Raw genomic sequence first — 21,009 nt, 5'->3', positions numbered from 1 at the left:
GAAAAGACACAGAGTGCACGTTTAAGTGAAGTACAGACACTTAAAACTTGTATTGTACTTTCTTAAACACTGACTAGAAATTGATCATGACAGGTGTACATATATATTCAATATGTATCCACTTACTTCCTGGTGTTCTCGTTCTTTAGCAGGGCCTTGGCTTGTTGTTCACTGATGATGGTGGCTTTGACCTGCGGAGGGTTCATGTGCACGTTCAGCTTCCCGCCCACCAGGAGGCGCACTGTGGCTGCAAACTTGGTCTGCGTTTTCAACACCTGTGGAGGCTGCTTCTCAATGATGAAGGTGCTGCGAAAGAAATACAGAAGAAATAAATAAATAAATAGAAAGACAAGATGTATTTAGTATTGACCTATAGCATATTACCAGTTTAGACATGGCTTCTCATTCAATCTTTTTTTCTTTGTTTACTACTTTTTACATTTTATATACATAGAGAAATAATTACATATACAAAGCTAAATATATGAAATTATGTAGTAAAGAAAAAAAGTGAAATAACTCAACTATTTATACTCTTTGTTTACTTTGTTGACAGTGCTAATGTAATAAAAATGACCGCCGACCATTTCAGATTTCAAGTTTAAATGTAATTAATAATAATGTAATAACTAAGTTGAGTCAATAACTTAATAACGTCGTAAAGGTGCATTGTGTAACTTTCGTAACGTCATTTCTTTGCCTGGAATGTTTCACAGAATAGTATTAAACCTTTTCATCTTCATGAAGACCAAGCCAGAACAAGTTACAAGTCAGATCTGTGGAGAGGCGACCCCGTTCACAATCAAAATGCTTGTTTTTCTAGGTATTTTGAGCAATAAAACCACCTGTAATTGAACAAAAAATGTCCCAGTAATTCAAAGAAAATGTCCACACAATAAATACTGACGATAAAATGATATTGCTACTGAATGATACGATCGCACTGGGTATGTTATACATGTATCTCTATGGTGCAATGTTCATAAGTTGCCATGGTGACATAAAGCACACATTTGCAAACACGGTCAAAAGTTTTTAGATTGCCAAAGCTTCAAGTAACACAAAACTAATTAGTTCGATCTTCTTACTTCCTATGTTTCTTACACCCAAAGTACATGAATACACTTCACTGAATTGGTGCGGTGAACCAGAGGTTGCTTAAAAATACCACATGAAGAATAACAGCCATTATAATAGAAGCGGTACATTAGGCTTTGGGGATAACCTTAACCCGTAACTGCACCGTAATAAAGAGGACATAAAAACAATTTGTGCCCATTCAACCGCTAAGGACCTCAATCACTGTTGGTTTTTCCATTAGCTGCATTTTCCTCATGTTTCATATTAACAGGAGTGCATCAAAGTACTCTGCCGCTGCCTACCAACTACTACCTCACTCTCCCCCCCCTACTGTTTACAATGATTGAACCGCCCTCCAGGCTCCAACAGCCGGGCTTTATACCTGGGCTAGTTCTGGTTTGGGTCTATTTTGGTCTGGGCTGAACCTGAGCAAGAAAATTTTATCCTGGGTTAGATATGAGTTAGTCCTGGGTTAGACCAGACACAGATTTAGATCTGGTTTAGACCTGGTTTAGACCTGGTTTAGACCTGGTTTAGACCTGACTTAGACCTGACTTAGACCTGACTTAGACCTGACTTAGACCTGACTTAGACCTGACTTAGACCTGACTTAGACCTGACTTAGGCTGCGTTCAGACTGCAGCCTGAAGTGACCCAAATCCGATTTTTTGGCTTCTATGTGACCTGTATCCGATCTTTTAATGACAGTCTGAACGGCACAGATCCGATTTTTTCAAATGCGACCCAGGCCACTTGGATATGTGCTCCTGAATCCGATACATATCCGATCTTTTGACATGCGACTTCAGTGTGAACGGCCAAAGCGCATCCATCCTGACCTACACGTCATTAACAAGCGACAAACGTCACTATTCTGCGCTGAAGCAGGCGGAAACCGCAACTGTAAAATCGCCAGGTGCTCAATGCTCGCGACCATATTTGGACAACTTCCGTAAACACAGAGCACGCTCGCTGCGAATGGACGCATGGGGTTGACGTCATTGTGTCCTCCAGTGCGCATGCGGGACACTTTCGGGCTGTTTACCGTTCACACTGAAGTCACAGACAAGTCGCATGTAATTGGAAATGTGAACGACCTCGCAAAAACATCAGATTTCACAAAAAATTTCTTTCTTTCTTCTTTCTTTTCGGAATTGAGCATCAAGCCCTGCAGTCTGAACGTAGCCTTTGACCTGAGTTAGACCTGACTTAGTCCTGGTTTAGACCTGACTAAGTCCTGGTTTAGACCTGATTTAGTCCTGGTTTAGACCTGACTTAGTCCTGGTTTAGACCTGACTTAGTCCTGGTTTAGTCTTGGTTTAGTCCTAGTTTAGACATGGTCTAGATCTGATGTAGTCTTGTTTTTTTCCTGAGTTAGACCTGTTTTTTCCTGGTTTAGATCTGGTTTATAATATGGTATAATATCGGTTTGTTTCTGGTTTACACTTGGGTTAGTTCTAGTTTAGACCTGGTTCAGACCTAGCTGAGACCTGGTTTCGTGTTTGTTTAGTCTTGGGTCATCAAAATAAGGCCTACTCTACAGCTACCTATCAACTACTACCTCCATCGTTCTCCTCCTATGGTTTACAATGATTAAACCGCCCTCCAGGCTCCAAAAACAGAAACTTTTAGTTGGTTTAGTCCTGGTTTGGACCTGGTTTGGACCTGGTTTGGACCTGGTTTGGACCTGGTTTGGACCTGGTCTTATCCTGGGTCAGTTCTGGTGTAGACCTGATTTTGATCTAGTTTAGACATGATTAGGCCCGGATTTAGATTTTTATATCAGATTTTGATCTGGTTTAGACACGGGTTAGACCTGGTTTATCCCTAGTTTAGATCTAGTTTAGTCTTGGTTTGGTCCTGGGTTAGAGCTGGGTTAGGCCTGGCTTAATCCCAGTTTAGATATACCACCTAAGACCTTTGTTTCTTGCCCCTGACTGTTTAGAATGATTAAACTGCCCTCCAATCTCCAAACAGAGATTCAGTACATGGGCCACAGCAGTTCAGGGTTAGGGTTAGTTACTGGTTTAGATTTGATCTTGTATTTAAGTTTAGTTCAGGTTTAGAGCTGATTTAGTCCTGATTTGGTCCTAGGCTGGATCTGTTTTTTTTATTTTTTATTTATTTATCCTGGATTAGATCTGGTATAGTTTTGGTTAGGTCCTGGTTTAGACCTGATATAGACCTGGGTTAGACCTGGGTTAATCCTGGGTTAGACCTGGGTTAGACCTGGTTTGGTTCTAGTTTAGACCTGGTTTAGACCCGGTTTAGATCTGATTAAGTCTTTATTCATCTGGACTGATCTGAGTTCGACCTGTTTCAGAGAATCTGAATAATAATGTTATTATCTTGGTGGAAATACTGAATTAAGTAAGCTTTATCTTTAACTTTCACTTGACAAGTAAAATGATATTCCAATGGAAAGACTTTTTGTACTTAAAACAAGAAACAAAATCTTGTGTTGCTTGAATTAAAAACACACATATTCCACTGATAGATATTTTTACTTGTCAAGTCAAATAAAATAAAATGTTCTTAATTTAAATCTTTTGAACCCGATATCAGATTATCAGATATTTAGATCTGGTTAAATCCTGCAACATAAAACACTAGTCCAGTTCAAAGGTCCAAAATTGACTCGTGTGAGCTTTAAGTAATGTTATAATGCTGTTAGCTCATCAGAAACATACCTGGAGTTGGGTTTGGTTTCTTTCAGACATGCTTGACTTATCCTGCATTATTAGTCTGTCAACATCTCCTAATCTCTTAATGCTCTCTTCAGACTTTTGATGTCATGAATCAGCAGTTTTCAAGTTGACAGCTACCATTTACATTTTGATTAGCAGAGATTGGCAATCCCAGTGCTGAAATCGTCCACATGATTCGAATGAAGGTGTATGGAGTTTAAAAAACACAGTTGAAGCACTTCCGGTATTACCACATGACATCACAAGGTGGAGTGTTTGAGACAAGAAATCAGTCTAAATATGCAGGATTTAGGATGTAATATGAGCCCTTTAACAATGCATATAGTATAGAGGTAGTATAAATGTTATTGTTTATGGACCTATTCATCCATCCTTCTATTGTATCCATTGATTCCATTGTGCTTATAGTCTGGTTTTAATCCTGGTTTAGTCCTGGTCATACTTTAAACTGGCTCCGGTTTGGATCATGTGGTCCAAAGTGCTCAAAGCCCTAAAGCGAAACACAAACCGGGTAATTGAGAGAAAACCCACTGCAAACAGAGGCAGACAGCTCCACTGCTCTCGGCCAATCAGAGAAGGCCGTGGCAGTGACATCATTGTATTATGTTGCTGGTTCTTAGAAAGCAGGTAAGGTTACTATGTAGATTGCAGTGAATATCAGGTCATGGGCCCATTTCAAGCAAACTGGAACATTGTCTATAGGTGATCAAGAATCAGGTATTCAATAATGGCCTATATTAACAAATTCATTGGGATCAAGCAGTTGCCATAGAAACAAGGACAATAACTAGCTATAAACCTCCCATACAATACGCTTTAATACAGTAATAAAGTGCAATAATTGATTGGCTTTAATGGTACTTCATTTAATTTAACCATTGAACTCTAAGTTTGTGGATGAACAATCTGTGAATTGCAGCTAAAAAAAAAAAAAAATAATCGTAAAAAAAAAAAAAAAAAAAATCATCAAATGCTTTTCTCTGAGATTTTATTGGTTCGTCTGTAATGTTTCACAGTATCTTCATGGAGACCAAACCTGAGCAAGTTAGAGGTCAGATCTGTGGACCGTCAGAAGGCTTGTTTTACCAGGTATATTTTGAGCTATAAAACCACTTGTAATTGAATAAATGTAAAGTAGATGGCGTATCCACAGAAACAAGCAGGTGACAGACCCCCAACCAAAAAGTGCACCTTTAAGACTCACTTTTATTCTCTTCAAGTGAGTTGTTTAACCGATTTGATTTATTTGCTGATGATTTATGGTCTGCTTTTATTTGATTTGACTGGTCTTATTGTTTTAGTAACTTCAAGTAATGTTGATCTGAGCTTTGTTTGTGAACGTTTGCACTATACATACTATGTCTGGGGTCTCCAACCTTTTTCTCCCGGTGAGCTACCTTTACAAAATGACAATGCCAGAGAGCTACTTATTTTAATGCTCACAAGAAATTTAGTATATAAATGAGCCACAGTAAGCCTTAGATGAGGTACAGTTAGATGCCAATGAAACATAAACCACTATCTATTTATTGGTGCACAAATTAGGCATCAAAATGATACATGTACAAAGGTAAAAGGCAATTAATTAAGCAAATTTAACGCATTTAGCAGACTAGGTGTAATTTAGAAATCCTTTGGTGAGCTACTTAAAAGGGGGTGGTGAGCTACTGGTTGGAGACCCTTGGACTATTCAAATCAAGTGAATTGCATTGGAAATCAAAGCTTCATTAACTGCCGCTGAAGGAGACCTATTATGCAAAGTCGACTTTATACAGCTTTTACCCATGTTATAAGATAAGATAATCCTTTATTGTCTCCCATGGGAGAAATTTGTTTATCGTTGTCTCCTCTTCTCATTTACCCTCTCAAAGTTGTATTTTGAGTGATTCGTGCATGTTTGAGTTATCTGTAATCACTTATTTTCAAGACGCCATTTTGCAGATCAACCCCTGTTTTCAGCTGTCACGGTACACGCCCACCGCTCTGTACTAATTTCGTTCTCAGGTTTAATTTTCTTAATCAGTGACACTTCGAATTTTTTAGAGACGCGTAGTCATTTTGGAACAACTTTTTAAAAAAATCTGCTTCTCGCTAGTTTGACGTGCAGCTGTCCATAGAAGATTCCGAATTTTTGTTGTGATGACGTTTAAAGCGATGCCAGCTCCCATTGGGCACCACAGTTTTATAACATGGAACTCAGTGGACTTAGTGGACTTGTTTCTTTCTAAGTCATTTTAGATAGATATTTAAAATGTCCAAATTATAACACAATGATCCTCAGGTGTTAAAGATTGTAACTATAGAACAGGCTCAAGAAGTGTGTGTTCTTTGAGAGAAATGACACGGAGCCACCATTCGCAGAAAATGGTTATCTCAGTTTAGAAAGTGTCTTTTTTTCTTTTTGATACCATCTACCACTGTTATTATAAATAACAGTACAGTTGAGAGAATTTGTTCAAAAAGGGATTGAATAACGTTTTTCTTGAACTAAAATAGATCTGGCTTTTGGAAACGCTGCTTGACAAACAGTAGATTGAAAGACTTTGATATTTTTTTCAAATTCTCTTCTGTTTTGAGAAATGAAATCTTGTAATTTTTTAATGCACACAACAATGTACAACAATATAATTTGTTAGCATGTTTGCAAGTTGTACACATTTCAGATGCTGGCAACATCTCAAGGTCAATATGTCAACAAAATGTCTGCCTAAAAGAAAAGGTCTATTGATACTTTGCACTGACATCATGCTGGGGTGTATTTCTATGTATGGCATGGCGACACAATGCACACATGGGCAATAACAACCAAAAAAGTTTTTAGATTGTCTGAAAACTCAATAAAAGAATACAAAATGGATTTAAACAGCACATTTTCAGAAGCCGGTGATCAATACGAGCGTTCATGGTCCTGTTCAGGAGTTTGAGTTTCAACAAAAAGATGAGCGTGAATAACTGAAAAACTATTGGCTGTCAGCTTTCTTGTGACAATAATCGTGTGTGTGAGAGACTAACAGCACAAATCATCTCACCTGTTTTAAGTCAGTTCTTTCTGGTAAGACTGTGTTAAAATAAAGCTCAGGTTGAAGTCTAACTTGAGTAACAGAGCTTTAGACAGAGCAGTGCTTACAGTTACACACCCAGGGAATGTTGCTGACATCAGCTGCAAAGTATCCACCGTAACTGTGTCAACGTAACCAAAACACTCATTTGAGCCTCATCACATTCTGGGCCCTAATGTGATCTATTAAAGGGGCACTATGTAACTTCTGGAGTGGGCCAGTGATCTGTTTGTCTCCATGGAGATTGTAACAGAAGAGGTCCGTCCCTGAGAACGTTGTCCTTGGGGAGATCATGTGAAGATGCACTTGTGCCCGTTTCCTTATCTGCTGCACTCCACGTGCCAAACATTACCAAACGTACATTAAACTTCATTTTCCATTACCTCTCCAGAGTCTTCTGCCATGACTAAAGGTGCACACTTAGAAGAAGCGCCAGTCTTGCCCATCCAAATCACTCTAAAACCGACTTACTTCGTGATAGTTTACTTTAACTCTCACGAAGCTGCCTTTCCCTCCTGTCGTGGTGCATTTTGGCAAACCTGGACACATCTGTGCCGGTAGTTTAAATCCTCCAGCTGCGCAGGTTCTGGTAGTCATGTGAGCCACAGATAATTTGCATGGGCAATTATTCGTATTCTCTGTGTAAGTGTTGTATGCAACTTATTGATTTTGTATTCCTGTCCGTGCATAACTTTTGGCACCTGAAATATTAGTTATTTAATAGTGGAAATGGTGTAAATAATTTTCCAATGAATGTTATGTAATGTGGGAAGGGCAAATGAGGGTATATAGGTGCACTCCGCAGTTCTGCAGTCAATATTGTCCTGGTTACTTGGTTACTGGTTACTGGTTACTGGTAACTTCCGCTGAGACAGAGAGAGAGAGAACAACTGCCTGAAAGATTTAAGGGGGAAGTCTACTAAAAAGCAGTTTTTTTGTTTGCCTCTAAACTGAACTTCAAGAACTACCACTGTACCACTGTAAATAATTTTCACGCATGTGTTTGCAACTTTTTAGCACTGTGGGAGCGCACAAAACCGCATAGCCCAACTGAACTTTGAAGAATCCCGCCACAGAGATTTTGCTTTGGTTTAAATTGTCCACAGGCTGTGGCTCCGGCTTGCATTATTCAACTACAGGTGTCATTTATTGCTCAAAAATATCTTTAAAAACATCTATTCTCACTGTGAGTGGGTTCGCCGCTCCACAAATCTAACCTGTAATCTGGCTTGGAAGTCTCTGGAGATTCATAAATTTATGGCCATACTGTGGAACATTCTAGGCACATCTCCATGGAGACAAGCAAGTGGCAGACCCTCCAGCAGTTACAAGTTACACCTTTAACTAACCAATTAATCAAATAAAAATAATAATAATAATGACCAATAGATAAACTGATTTGCGAAATGATCTGAGCCAGACACAAACGTGGTAGAAATGACAGTAAATGACGTAGAGAGCCTCACTTTTCTCCTCTGAAATAATGGAAGTCATTATGTTGTCAAAGACTATTGTAGAACTGTGTGTCCTTTATATGAGAACAATGAAGTGTAAAGGGACATATAGGCTGCTGTGTGATTGTAGAGTATGTGGGTACATGAAGTACAACACAAACGTTTTTCTTTTTTAGCACAAACTACACTACAAAAAGTTAACTCTTTCTAGGTTTAAACATAGACTGTATATATAAATGGACATAGAGTTCCAAATAGGAAGTTGTTGGACTTTTGTGGATTTTTGTAGACTCTTCCGGCTCCTACTGACCTGGCTCCTGTTGGAATATTATGGCCACTCTCTCTGTGACTGCTGCTCTGAGCCTCGTCATTTTGGTCTTAAAATGTTCGTAATTAAATATTAGTCTTTTGTACTTATTCGTTTATTTTTTTGCTATTTTGTTCGTCAAAGAAGTCCTATTCATAATATACAGCCTGGCTCCAATTTCGCCCCTGTAACTGCCGCTGAACGCTATGGGTGAGTAAATTTCACATGAAAAGTAAACGAGCATTTTTGCTACATTAAAGATAAGAAAAACAACTCTTTGCACTTAAAATAAGAAACTACATCTTACCTTGTTTGAATCAAGAAAAACATACTTATTCCATTGGTAAATAATGTTACTTATCAAGTCAAATCTACTCAAATCTAGTTACCTTCGGTCCGTCACCTTCTTCTTTCTATGCGTATGCCATTGGTCTGCTTCAAATGTTCCACAGTATGACATTAAACAGCTCTACCTTACGTTCACAAGTACAATTACATGTGGTTTTATAGCTCAAAAATATCTAGAAAAACAGACATTCTAACTGTGAGCCTTGCTGAGGGTTGCCTCTCCAAAGATCTGACCTGTAACTTGGCCTGGTTTACTCCCCATGAAGATCGAAAGGTGTAAAGCCAAACTTTGAAACATTCCAGACAAAGCAATAACATATCCATGGAGGAAAACATTTGACAGACCCTCCATCAGAAAAGTTACCCATTGCACCTTTAAGTCATATACTGTTCTGAATTTGAGTCATTTAAACTCACCTAGATATTATGTTTTGCAGTGTAGTTACATTTATAGCTTTGTGATAAAAAAATGTATATGTACGTATGTGTCCTGGCTCCATTTTAAGTACTTGGTGACATCACAAAAGACTTCTTGGATTACAGATAGGTGTTTCTCATTACAAACGCCTGTCTGGAGGGGTGGAGTTTGAAATGTTAGATCTATCACTCAGTTTTTCACATGTTCTAACCTCCCTCCCCTCTCCTCTCCCCTCATTCTCTTCTTTAGCCCTCCAGGTACTGCCCAGATTAGCAGCTCTCTTTGAAGCCCCCTATCATGTCACCGGGGGGGGGGGGGGTGACATGATAGGGGCTTGTTATTAAATGTCTCAACAAAATTTTACAGACCAATATTGGTTAATGATAGAATGATGAATGATGATGGAAATAAAAGGCTCATCTTGAAAATCTCTCCTTGATTTATTAAAGGTCCAGTATGTAATTTTAAAGTTAAGGGTTCGACACATGCTTGTTTCTATGGATATGTCATTGCTTTAAATGTTCCATAGTGTGACATTAAACAACTCTGACTTAGATGTATTCAATTACAAGTGAGTTTATAGCTCAAAGATACCTAAAAAAACAGACATTCTAACTGTGAGCAGGGTCGCCTCGCCACAGATCAGTAACTTGTTCTGTTTTGGTCTCCATAAAGATAGAAAGATTTAATGCCATACTGTGAAATATTTCAAACAAAACGAAAACATCTCCATGAAGAAAGGCCGGTGATGAACCCTCTCTTTAAAGACACACGACTGAACTTTCTGGAGGTGCATCAGCTGTAGGAATCCATAAAAACAGAGAGAAAAATCTTACTTTGAAACAATCTCCATGGCGATAGTTAAGTTTTATGGCATACTGTGGAATATTATAGCCAAAGGAAAAACATTTCCATGGAAACAGCAGGTGAAAGAACTCCTCCAGGCCAAATAATAGAGTCATGTTTATGACACGGGTCCACTCACAGCAAGGAAGGATATTTTGCACATGTTTTTCAGTGCAATAAAAACAACCAAATGACAAAAACATGCTTGTACTGGGGCTTTAAAGGTGCATTGTGTAACGTTTCTGGTGGAGGGCCTGTCAAACACTTCTCTCCACGCAGATGTTACTGCTTCATCTGGAAGTTCACAGTATGGTATTAATACATTTTTCTATCTTCATGGAGCCCAAACCAGAGCAAGTCACAGGTCAGATCCTTAGAGAGGCGACCCGCTCACAGTCAGAATGTCTGTTTTTCTAGGTATTTTTGAGCTATAAAACCACCCGTAATTAAATAAACATAATATAGAGCTGTTAAATGTCACACTCTGGAGCACTGACATATCCACAGAAACAAGCAGGTGACAGACGCTGAACCTAAAAGTTACATAGTGTACTTTTAACTTTCATGCGGCTGTCTAGTAACAGCTAAAAGGCAGTACTGTAAACTGTTCCTGAATAAACCAGTTGCCACATATTAATAGTGTAACAGTGTAATAATAATAGTAATAATCTAATAATGTAATAGTGTAATACTGTTTTCCACCGCAGACTTGGTGGTATAGATCTAGGGATGTAACAATAACTGAAATATCGTGATGTTGTGTCTTCAAAAGTCTCTCAGTAATATTTTGGGCCATCACAATATATCGAATCTCAAATCTTTTTGCTTAAATTTATTGTTATGGTGCAGTAACAGCTAAAACAAACAGAGGGAACTACATAGACCATGATCCTTTGCTCTGTTTCAAGTCCAACTTCCACAATGAAATAACAAATTAAGCACTTTTAAATCTTAATTCTTTGGTTTATAACAGACTCCACAAAATACTGCAGTAAATATGGTACTGTGAGATGCATATCGTGAAAATATCGTACAGAGAAATTTACACAGACCTGGTGACGAGTGTGGAGATGATGTCTGTGATGGTGCTGTTGAGTTCACTGAGCATGTCTTCTATGGGGCCTGGGATGGGCAGCTGCTGACGGAGATGCTCGGCTCTCCGGATCTGCTGCCTGTTCTGCCAAATGGTCTCCGCCAACTTCTCACACCTGGAAATACAGTTAAAGTCAAATCAGGGCCAAAATCAGTGGATGAAACTTTAAGAATTCAAGTTATCCAGGTGTTTTATGAAGTGCTTGTATCACAGCAACCAAAAAGCCAATCAGACGCAAGTATATTGAAAGTAAGGCCGTATAGCAATGCTGTCAATCAAACCTTTTGTTAGTGGGAGCAACCTTAGAGAAAGAAGGCACCCAGCTGGTCTCTTATTAATATTTATATCTTGATTTAGGGACAAATTAGCAAAATAAAAACTTAATTATTTTATCACAAATACACTTGAACATAAGAGCAGACTTCAAGTAGCCAAAAAAGTCTCTCGAAAAAAAAAAAAAAATCAACTAAAATATTAAACGTACAACAAATATGATGTATTGTGCAGTTTCCCCCGAAAATGGGATAAGCCACCATAGTTTAAAGATCTGATATTACACAAAATTGACTTGACTCTTGTGAGCTTTAAGTCATGTTATAATGCTGTTATCTCATCAAAACGTAATCTTTTGTTATTAGTCTATCTGCATCTCCAAAGCTCAAAATATTCTGTTTAGGGATGGGCACTCGATTAAATTTTCTTAACTGATCGTCGGGAGAATTAACGATTAATTATCAATTAATCATTAACGTTTTTTATATTAAAATTTATCATCATTATTATTACTATCTGCACTACTAATCTGCATAAACAAATTCAACTTTACGACATATAAACTGTAACCACTCTAGAGCCACATCAGCCCGTTTGTTGAAACGAAACTTAAAACCTCATGGCTAATTTGCATAAATTAAGCGAAAAAAAAAAAAAAAATGCTCTTGTGCGCTGATGTGACATGACTCAGTGGAATACAGGTTAGTGTGACCATATTTGCATTTGTCAAAACCAGGACACTGTACAGGGGGTGGGAGGCGGGGCCTCGTCATCGACATTGTGCTACTCTCACCTGGCAAAACTTCTTCATGTTTTCGATGTCCTGGTGAGTTTTTTCCCACTGGACACTGAAACATATGTGCTGCTTTGTACACTGTGCACATGGCCTCCCGCTTGTCCCGACCGGAATGGAAATCATGGAATTTCTTGTACAAGTCATCGTTAAATACGCATTTGTGCTTTGGCTCGTTGCAGACTGACTGACTGTTTGTGTCTCGCTCCTTCTGAGTGCAGAGAGACACATGTACAGACCCCTGTTTGGTCAGGCTACGCACAACAACCTACATTCGGTTTCTCGATTAAAATAAACGTAATCGATGAAATTCTTAATGATCAATTATCGATTAATCGACTAATCACGCCCATCCCTAGTTCTGTTCCACCTTGTGATGTCAAAAAGTGGCCATTTTCAAGTTAACATCTACCTTTCACCTCATGTTCAGTACAGATTGGTAATTGTAGGTCTGAAATCATCCAAATGATTCTAGTGGAGGTGTATGAAGTTAAAAAATGCATTGAAGCACATGACATCACAAGGTGGAACAGTTTTTCCTGTTTAAGAGAAGGACTTAGCCTAAATATAATTTCCTCAACATTTTCTTTCATGCCTTAATCAAAGCAAATTTTCAAGAATCCAGAGCAGCCGAGGGCCAAGGAGCTGTGCAATGAAATTACACTTCACTACTCCACTAGAAAAACCTAATTAGAACTACTACTTCATTCAGTAGTATTTCTTTGTAATCTCAGTTTGTTTTGGTGGACTATGATGGCCATTCTGCTAAAAAATAAAGCTTTACATCGACTTGTCTTCTACCTTGTCAAGAGGTTGGCCTTACTGAATAGATGCACTGCTGGAGGACTGACTTAGCAGGAACCAGGTGAGCACTTTTGTTCTGTTAAACAATTCTCACAGCACAGGCTCCTGAGTGGTTCCAATCCATTTTTATATTTTTATCTTAAGTTTTCAGATCATCTAAAAAAGTACGTGGCTGTGGTTTCATTCAGTCACCATGGCAACCGCAGAAGTATGAAGAAGAGACTGTATGAAGAAATGGATCGACGGAGTGTGAAGTCATCCATAGCTTTCAGCTCCAAAACAAACCAAAAAAACAATCGAGGTTAGCAGTTATAGCGGCTGATCTGCAACCATTGACCATATTTGGAATTCTGAGAGTGGATGACAACAACCAAAGAACAAAGAGCCGATCAGAAGCAAGTGGATTGAAGGTAAGGCCAATTAGCAACGCCGTCTATCAAGAATGTTGAACAAGGCACCATTTGGTCTGTTGTTAATTTTCGTGTATTGATTTAGGGACAAAGTAGGTAAAAAAAAAAAAAAAAAAGTCAAATGTATGACTAGTGTGATAGACAAACTTCTTAGTTGCCTCCCAAAAAGGATAACCCGTGATAGTTTAAAGGTCCTATATTATGCAAATTGACTCTTGTGAGCTATAAAAACTAAATAAAAAAACAGCAGGATTATGTAGAGCGAGTTAAAATGGACATTTAAGTTCAGAATCATGAGTCTGACAGCAGCAATTACAGAGAGATTGAATAGAAGACAAATGGAATCAGAGCTCGAAGGAACTATTTCGCGCCCACTTCTTATTTAGAACGAAGAAAAGATGTGCCAGGACTAAAGACCATTGGCACGGGAGGGGTGTGATTCTGGGAGGATATATCAGTACAGCGGGCACAGGAGGGGGGAGAGGCAGAGGGTGTGAGAGTGAAGCGACGTACCAGGACTGCAGGATGTCCAGACCCCCCTCTGGAGGACCCCCGTTGCCGGCTAGCTGCTGCCGTCTCTTCCACTGGATCAGCTCATCGTCCAGGATCACGGTCTGCTGCTTCCTCAACAGCTGCAGGGTCTTCTGGTGCTTCTCTGCCAGGTCCTACACAACAACAGCCAACGGTCAAACATAATCGATGAAACATACTCAATGCCTTATGAAATATATAAAGATTTGTTTTTTACTTTTATTTTTGAAGCATTACACATAATCTGCTTTCTTTAACACTGCCTGGGTTGTTCCACAGTAAGACATAACACTTGTTTATCGCTATGGAGACCACAGGGCCATGTCAGATCTGTGGAGAGTCGAGCCCACGCACAGTCAGAATGCAAGTTTTTTTGTCAATACAAGCCCATCTTATTGATTAGATGTAAGATGGATGTGTTTACACTGAAACAAATCACTGTATCACCATATCACAGTATCGGGAATGATTTGCGTCCAAACATGTCGTTTCTGTGTCCGCAAGCTTTCCCTATCCACACAGCTTTGAGCATATGTGTTTACGTTTTACAGAAACTAAACTAAAAACCACACTAATTTGCATAAACTAAGTGTTCAAAAAACAGCTTGCTATTGTGCGCTGATGCGGTTCAGGTTCTCTCAGACAAAAGGACATGATTCAGTGCATAATATGTGTTCTTTCTGTGACAGAGGGGTGTTCTGCTGATGGTGAGTTTGTTCTGTGTTTCTATCGTGTTGGAGATGGTTCATGTTTAAACTTTTCAGAGATTATACATCTACATACACATAGATCGTATATATGAATGGACATATATTCTAGCCTCTTAGTGTTTTGGGGGTGAATTACTTTGTGGCGCATAGACCTACATCAGAGTATCAGCGTTTTCAGGCGTCCACACAGTACCAGATCAGATCTGTACTCAGATGAATTCGTGGGAGCTGGTGGCACCAGATCATTCCGTCTCTGGAGCCACTTTCCATCGGATTAGTGTGGACGAACACTGCATCCACAACGAAAACGACTCGAATACGTATTAGTGTGGACGGGGTCGTGGAATGACATCTCCAAGAGGACTCTCCACCAGAAAAGTTACACAGTGCACCTTTAATATGTAGGTTCAGTTTCATTCAGTCACAAGGATTGTAACTGCAAACACATATTCAATGCATCATGGAATATTTTTAGATGTGCAAATTTTTATACAACCCTTTTCCACTGTCAAGGCTCAAAGCACTTTACATCCAGGAACCCATTCACACACTCACTCATACACCAGTACACAGTAGAGATGCACGGATTGCGGTTACAACCGCGGTATCCGCGGTTAATCCGCGGGTCGGGCGGATGATGTGACGAAAAATTATATTTTTATTAAATTCAGGCGGGTGGCGGTTTAACTACTAAAAAAAAAAAAAAAAAAATTTGTTAGTGTTGTTACGTACATCTGAAAAGACGAGTGTCATTGTCTATGCTTGTATGAAGTGTACGTCATATCCTTAATTAGCCCATTTGACCTCGTTTTTATGTTCTGAAGGTTCAGGTTGTGTCGGGTTATTGATGCCTAAGGTTTACGAGGCACATATTATATGCAGTTTATTTTATTATTTCTAATTTATTTCAGCTGTTTGCCAACACATAAATGGCTATAGGGACATATTTATTTAGTTATGCATATTTTTTCTTGTCTATTTCAATTGGAATATAAAGAGGGCATTGCCTGATTTCAATAAAGGTTCATCTGGATGAGATGATCTGTCTATTTTGTTTCAATATCAGTTATATTTTAAAACACGCAGACATTATAGCGTAGACTGCCACTCGGGGTATTTAAAACTTAAAGAAAGACCGATGGAGTGAGGCTATGACTTTGAAATAACATTGGGCAATGGCAGAATGTTCAGAATGTAACAAAATCCAACACGAAGGCAAGAAGGTTCAAAAATAGCCTAGTCAGAAAACGTTGTCAATGAATTAGCTGCGCAAGAAAACCAGGTAAGTCCGGGGTTGTTACGGACAATTAAGAATGTGAACATACACGCTGAGCGAATTTTGGAATGAATGAGCTATAGAGTTTGCATTTTTATCGAGGCTCCTTAGTTTGTTTGCTGTATGATTGTTCTAAAATCTAAAATCAAGTCGGCGGATGGCGGGCGGGTGCGGTTTTGAAAACCTTCGGTGCAAAATGGACAGCGGGCGGATGATGAGTTTTGTGTCGCGGTTGCGGATGAAAAAATAGCCCATCCGCGCATCTCTAGTGCACAGACATGAGGGAAAATGTGGGTTAAGTGTCCAAATACACAACAACAGCGTTCATTAGCGTGACCTGGAATCACACTGCTATAAATATAATCTGGAATATAAAAGATTTCCCTGTTAAGTTCAAGTTAATAAGTGTTTCATTTTATTGTATTATTGTTTTAAAGGTGCATTATGTAACTTTTCTGGTAGAGTCTGTCAAATTTGAATTGAGTCCAAAACGGAAATTGTTGTTTTTAAACCAAGTTTGTCTTAATAATTTCTAGTTTAACATGGGTTCTTTTCAACAAAATACTAAACCTACAGCTATCCACCTTGGCGTTTAAGATTTTAAGTTAACAAGCAGATAAAGCAGCTTTTATCCAGACTCTAATCCGCTTAATTTTGTAGTGATTTGGAGCGGGTGGTCCCTAATTTGATCTCTACACGTCTTGACTACTGTAATGTCCTGTACACTGCGGATCAGCCAGGTGAACCTGTCACGCTTACATTTAGGCCAAAATTCTGCAGCACGTCTTTTAACTGGCGCACGTCATAGAGAACACATCACACCTATTTTATCCTCATTGCACTGGCTCAACCATTCATTTTAGAGTTGATTTTAAAACTGTATTGTTTGTTTTTAAAGCACTTCATGGACTTCAACTTGTCGTCCCAAAAACAAGACTCAAAAGCCGAGGTGATTCTGGGGTGACCGGGCCTTTTCTGTGGTTGGCCCCAAACTTTGGAACGCTCTCCCCCCTTCACAATAAGAGCGCCCCTTCAGTTGATTCTTTTAAGTCTTGTTTAAAAACACACTTTTACTCACTGGCCTTTAACACAGCATGAGAATTGTGTGATCCTCTGACTGTCTTTTATTGATTTTATTGGCTATTTTTATACTTGCTAATTTTAGTATGTTTTATGCTTTTTTATTGACTTGCTTATTTACTTATTTTATGTTTAATTTTATTTAATGTGTTAATTTATATTGTGCTACTCTTTGCAGCACTTTGGAAACTTTGTGTTGGCAAAATGTGCTATAAAAATAAAGTTGGATTGGATTAGATTGGAAATGCTTTTCTCCGTGGAGATGTTATTGCTTTGTCTGGAATGTTTCACAGTATGGCATTAAACCCTTCTATCATCATCGACACCAAACAAGCAAAAGTTACATGTCAGTTCTGTGGAGAGGCGACCCCGCTCACACTCAGAATGTATTTATTTATGTGAAGATATTTTTGAGCTGTAAAACCACCTGTAATTGAATACATGTAAGGAGAGGTGTTTAATGTCATATTATGGAACATTCCAGGCAGAACAATGGCATATGCATAAAAACAAGCAGGTGATGAACCCCCAACCAAAAAGTTGCACACTGCACTTTTAAGACTAATAAAACTAATCTGAGCTTTTTAACTCTCCATTTTGTCTTAGTATTATTTTTGTTACTGTGCCTCTGTTTATGAAATATGTGGTATAAATAAAGTAGATTGAATTGGCTGATTTATTTTACTTGATTTGAGAATATTTTGACCATCTTACACGCGATTTCTCATTGGAACAATCCTTTTCTTTCTTATTTCAAGTGCAGTTGCATTTATTTTTTTTCCAAATTATTGTCTCTTTGTTATTTTTAACAAATAAAATGGCTCTCCTCTCAAAACATTTTTTTTCAAGCAGCCTTATGCTCACAAAAAATAAATTTCAGATTTTCAGATTTTTTCACATTGCTTTTAAAGGCCTGTGACGGAGCGCCTGTGTTGCCCCGTCATCTTCCAACTGGCGCGTCTGCATCTGGCCAAAGAGCGCGCACAACGCTTCCTTCCCTCCCCGTTTTGCGGAGCCAAGCTCCGATAGACTGGTTTATGCAGGACCTGTTTTTTCCCCCCAATATCTGAACGGTTCGAGGGTGCACACTTGACGCTGACGCCGCTCTCTTATCTGCAGCAGCCTCCGTGCCGTTCTTGGGTTCGGGGCCAAACCGAGGAACTTCCTGGTTGTGCTTTAAATAGCGCATAGTGACGCGCTCAAGGGGGGACGTGATCGTGGACTCGACCATTGTGGTCTATTTGGGGTCGTTTGTGGTTTTTGAAGTTGTTTAATGGAACTTATGTTAACCTTATGAGGGGTTCTTTAAGTTATTTTTATTATGTTTATTTCCAAGTTGATTTGTGTTCTTCAATACAGTTTTGCTTATGTTAATTCCTTAAAACCCCATTTTCGTTAATTGGTTAGCCCGGGGGGAGGGGCTAAGGGGGTATAAAAGGAGGGAGCTCCAGTCATTTGGGAGTTGTATTTGGCCTGACTACGTGGGTGCTGACAACTGTAAGTGTGACTATTGTACATATTGTCTACCACCTCATTTTTTTTGGTCACTGTAAATATTCCACTCTGCACTTGGAGCTGTCGTGTGAATAAAAAAACTCACTTAAATGAAGTTTTTTTGACTGAGGCACCATTTTTTACATTTATTTCGGACGAACCCGTGACAAGGCCACATTACGCTATTTTCTGATCTGTTATAATGTTGCTTCCTTATCACAAACAGACTTGGAGTTGTGTTTTGTTTCATTCACACGTTTAACTCACAAATCCTGCATATTTAGGCTGAGTTCTTCTCTCAAACTAAAAATACTGTTCCACTTTGTGATGCCATGCAATAATACAGGAAGTGCTCCACTGTGTTTTTAAACCATACACCTTCACTGGAATCATTTGAATGATTTCAGCCTTGGAATTGTCCTTCTTTACTTGACAAACGGTAAAAGGTTACTTAACTTATAAAATAACACTGTATGATATCACAAGGTGGAACAGAGCATTCTGAGTTTTGTGGAAGGAGACACACTAATATTCCAGGAGGTAACAGCTTTATAACATGGTGAAAAGCTCACAGGAGTCAATTTTTCATAACATCGGACCTTTAAAAATAAATGCCAAATCCACAACACCTTTGATAGCTTCACATAGGTCACATAACAGCACAAGTCTGAGAAATCTGTGGAAGGGGCACAGATTCAAACGGCGCTGTGACAAATGTTGAGCAGTGTCTGATATCTTTGAGCTGCTGTCTCTACATCAGGTCTTTGTAAATAAGAATTTGTCCTCAATCGACCACCTGGAGAAATAATCTTCATAACATTCTATAGACCTATGATATTTAAAGGGCCCATATTGCACTGTTTTCTGATCTGTGTTATAATGTCGTTTCCTCATCGCAAACAGCCCTGGAGTTGTGTTTTGTTTTATTCACATGTTTAACACACAAACCCTGCATGTTTAGGCTGAGTTCTTTTGTCAATCTCTTCCTGTTCCACCTTGTGATGTTATGTAGTAATATAGGAAGTGCTCCATTGTGTGTGTTTTTAAACTGCATACACTTTCACTTCAATTATTTGGATCTTTTCAGCCCTAGATTTAGCTATTTCTATCAAACTAAAGGGAAAAGATAGCTGTTAACAAAAAAAAAAAAAACCCTACCACTTCATGACATCACAACGTGGAGCAAAACGTGGAGATGCAGACAGACTAATAATAAAGGATTACTCAAACACGTGTGAATGAATCAAAACAGAACTCCAGGTCTGGTTTCGACGAATTAACAAAATCCTAACATGGCCGAAAGCTCTCAAGATTTGATTTTGCCTTTAATATAGGTATATATTTTAATATTGTTAAAATGGAGAATTTTGTTGTAATATTTTAAGTTTTAGGGGAGTCTCTTATAGAAATGATCAGGTTCAACATTTGCCAATTTAGCTTTGAGATAATAATTGAAGTGAAGCAATGTAATCAATCGGGGAAACTGCCCTAGTCCCCCCATCTGGGAGAATGAAATCATGACATTTTAAAATCTGAAAATCACAAAAAAAAACAAAAAAACACACAAATAAAATAATTAAAAAATAACAAATAAATAAAAATAACAAATAAAGTACAAAATAAAATAAAGTGAATTCATCCTTGTTCTGTATATATGATTGTTGTCAACAGATATTCGGTGTTATTAGGTTCTTTTTTTCAGACCTAGAGTGTTATTTCATACCTGACAGTTTCGACTGCTCACTATCATCTTCCTCAGAGTCACGTGATGATAGTGAGCAGTCGAAACTGTCAGGTATGAAATAACACTCTAGGTCTGAAAAAAAGAACCTAATAACATAGAATATCGGAAGACCAAATGAATCTCATTGGACTAGTGGCAATAATTATATCTTCTACTATTACTAATACAAAAGTGCGTACCAGTCTGTATTTCTGTAGTGTGTTGGCCTCTCTGGTGAGCCACGCCTCCACAGTGGCTCTTTTGTTGAGCAGGCCGGGCTCTCGCAGCTGGCGGTCAGCAGGAGGCAGTGTGGCCAGACTGGACAGTTGGGCTGCAGAGACACAACATCAGAGGGAAGAAAGATGTGAGAGTGGTGAGTAACGTTTCATTACACACATCTCATAACACTCATTTTTATACCCAATATTAACCCTTGTTTACATCAGTATTGTCTTACCCGATTCCAGCAACATTAAAAGTCCTATATGACTCTTCTAAAGCCTAAAGACATAGTCTTACGTTATAATATTGTTGTGTCAGCAGTCACCTCCAGTCTCTCTCTCTCCAAAACCTTCAAATCAGGCAAATCAGGCAAGAAATCT

General features: G+C 38.7%; 1 protein-coding gene across 2 annotated transcripts in view; it reads right to left on the bottom strand.

The window, feature by feature from the left end:
- stat5a (signal transducer and activator of transcription 5a) overlaps positions 1-21,009 on the bottom strand; it is a 199,805-nt gene that overhangs the window by 33,121 nt on the left and 145,675 nt on the right. For both annotated transcript variants that reach the window (XM_020924049.2, XM_055152951.1), the window contains exons 7-10: positions 20,608-20,738; positions 14,107-14,258; positions 11,273-11,428; positions 127-306 (exon numbers count right to left, since the gene is read on the bottom strand). In XM_020924049.2, coding sequence (XP_020779708.1) covers positions 127-306; positions 11,273-11,428; positions 14,107-14,258; positions 20,608-20,738 — 619 coding nt within the window. The remainder of the gene's footprint in view (positions 1-126; positions 307-11,272; positions 11,429-14,106; positions 14,259-20,607; positions 20,739-21,009) is intronic.

Source organism: Boleophthalmus pectinirostris, unplaced genomic scaffold, assembly GCF_026225935.1.
Source record: "Boleophthalmus pectinirostris isolate CB_2022bp ecotype Guang Dong unplaced genomic scaffold, ASM2622593v1 HiC_scaffold_17, whole genome shotgun sequence".
In the NCBI taxonomy this organism is placed as follows: domain Eukaryota; kingdom Metazoa; phylum Chordata; class Actinopteri; order Gobiiformes; family Gobiidae; genus Boleophthalmus; species Boleophthalmus pectinirostris.
Note: the sequence above shows the minus strand (reverse complement) of the source record. Positions and strands in the feature narration are given on the sequence as shown.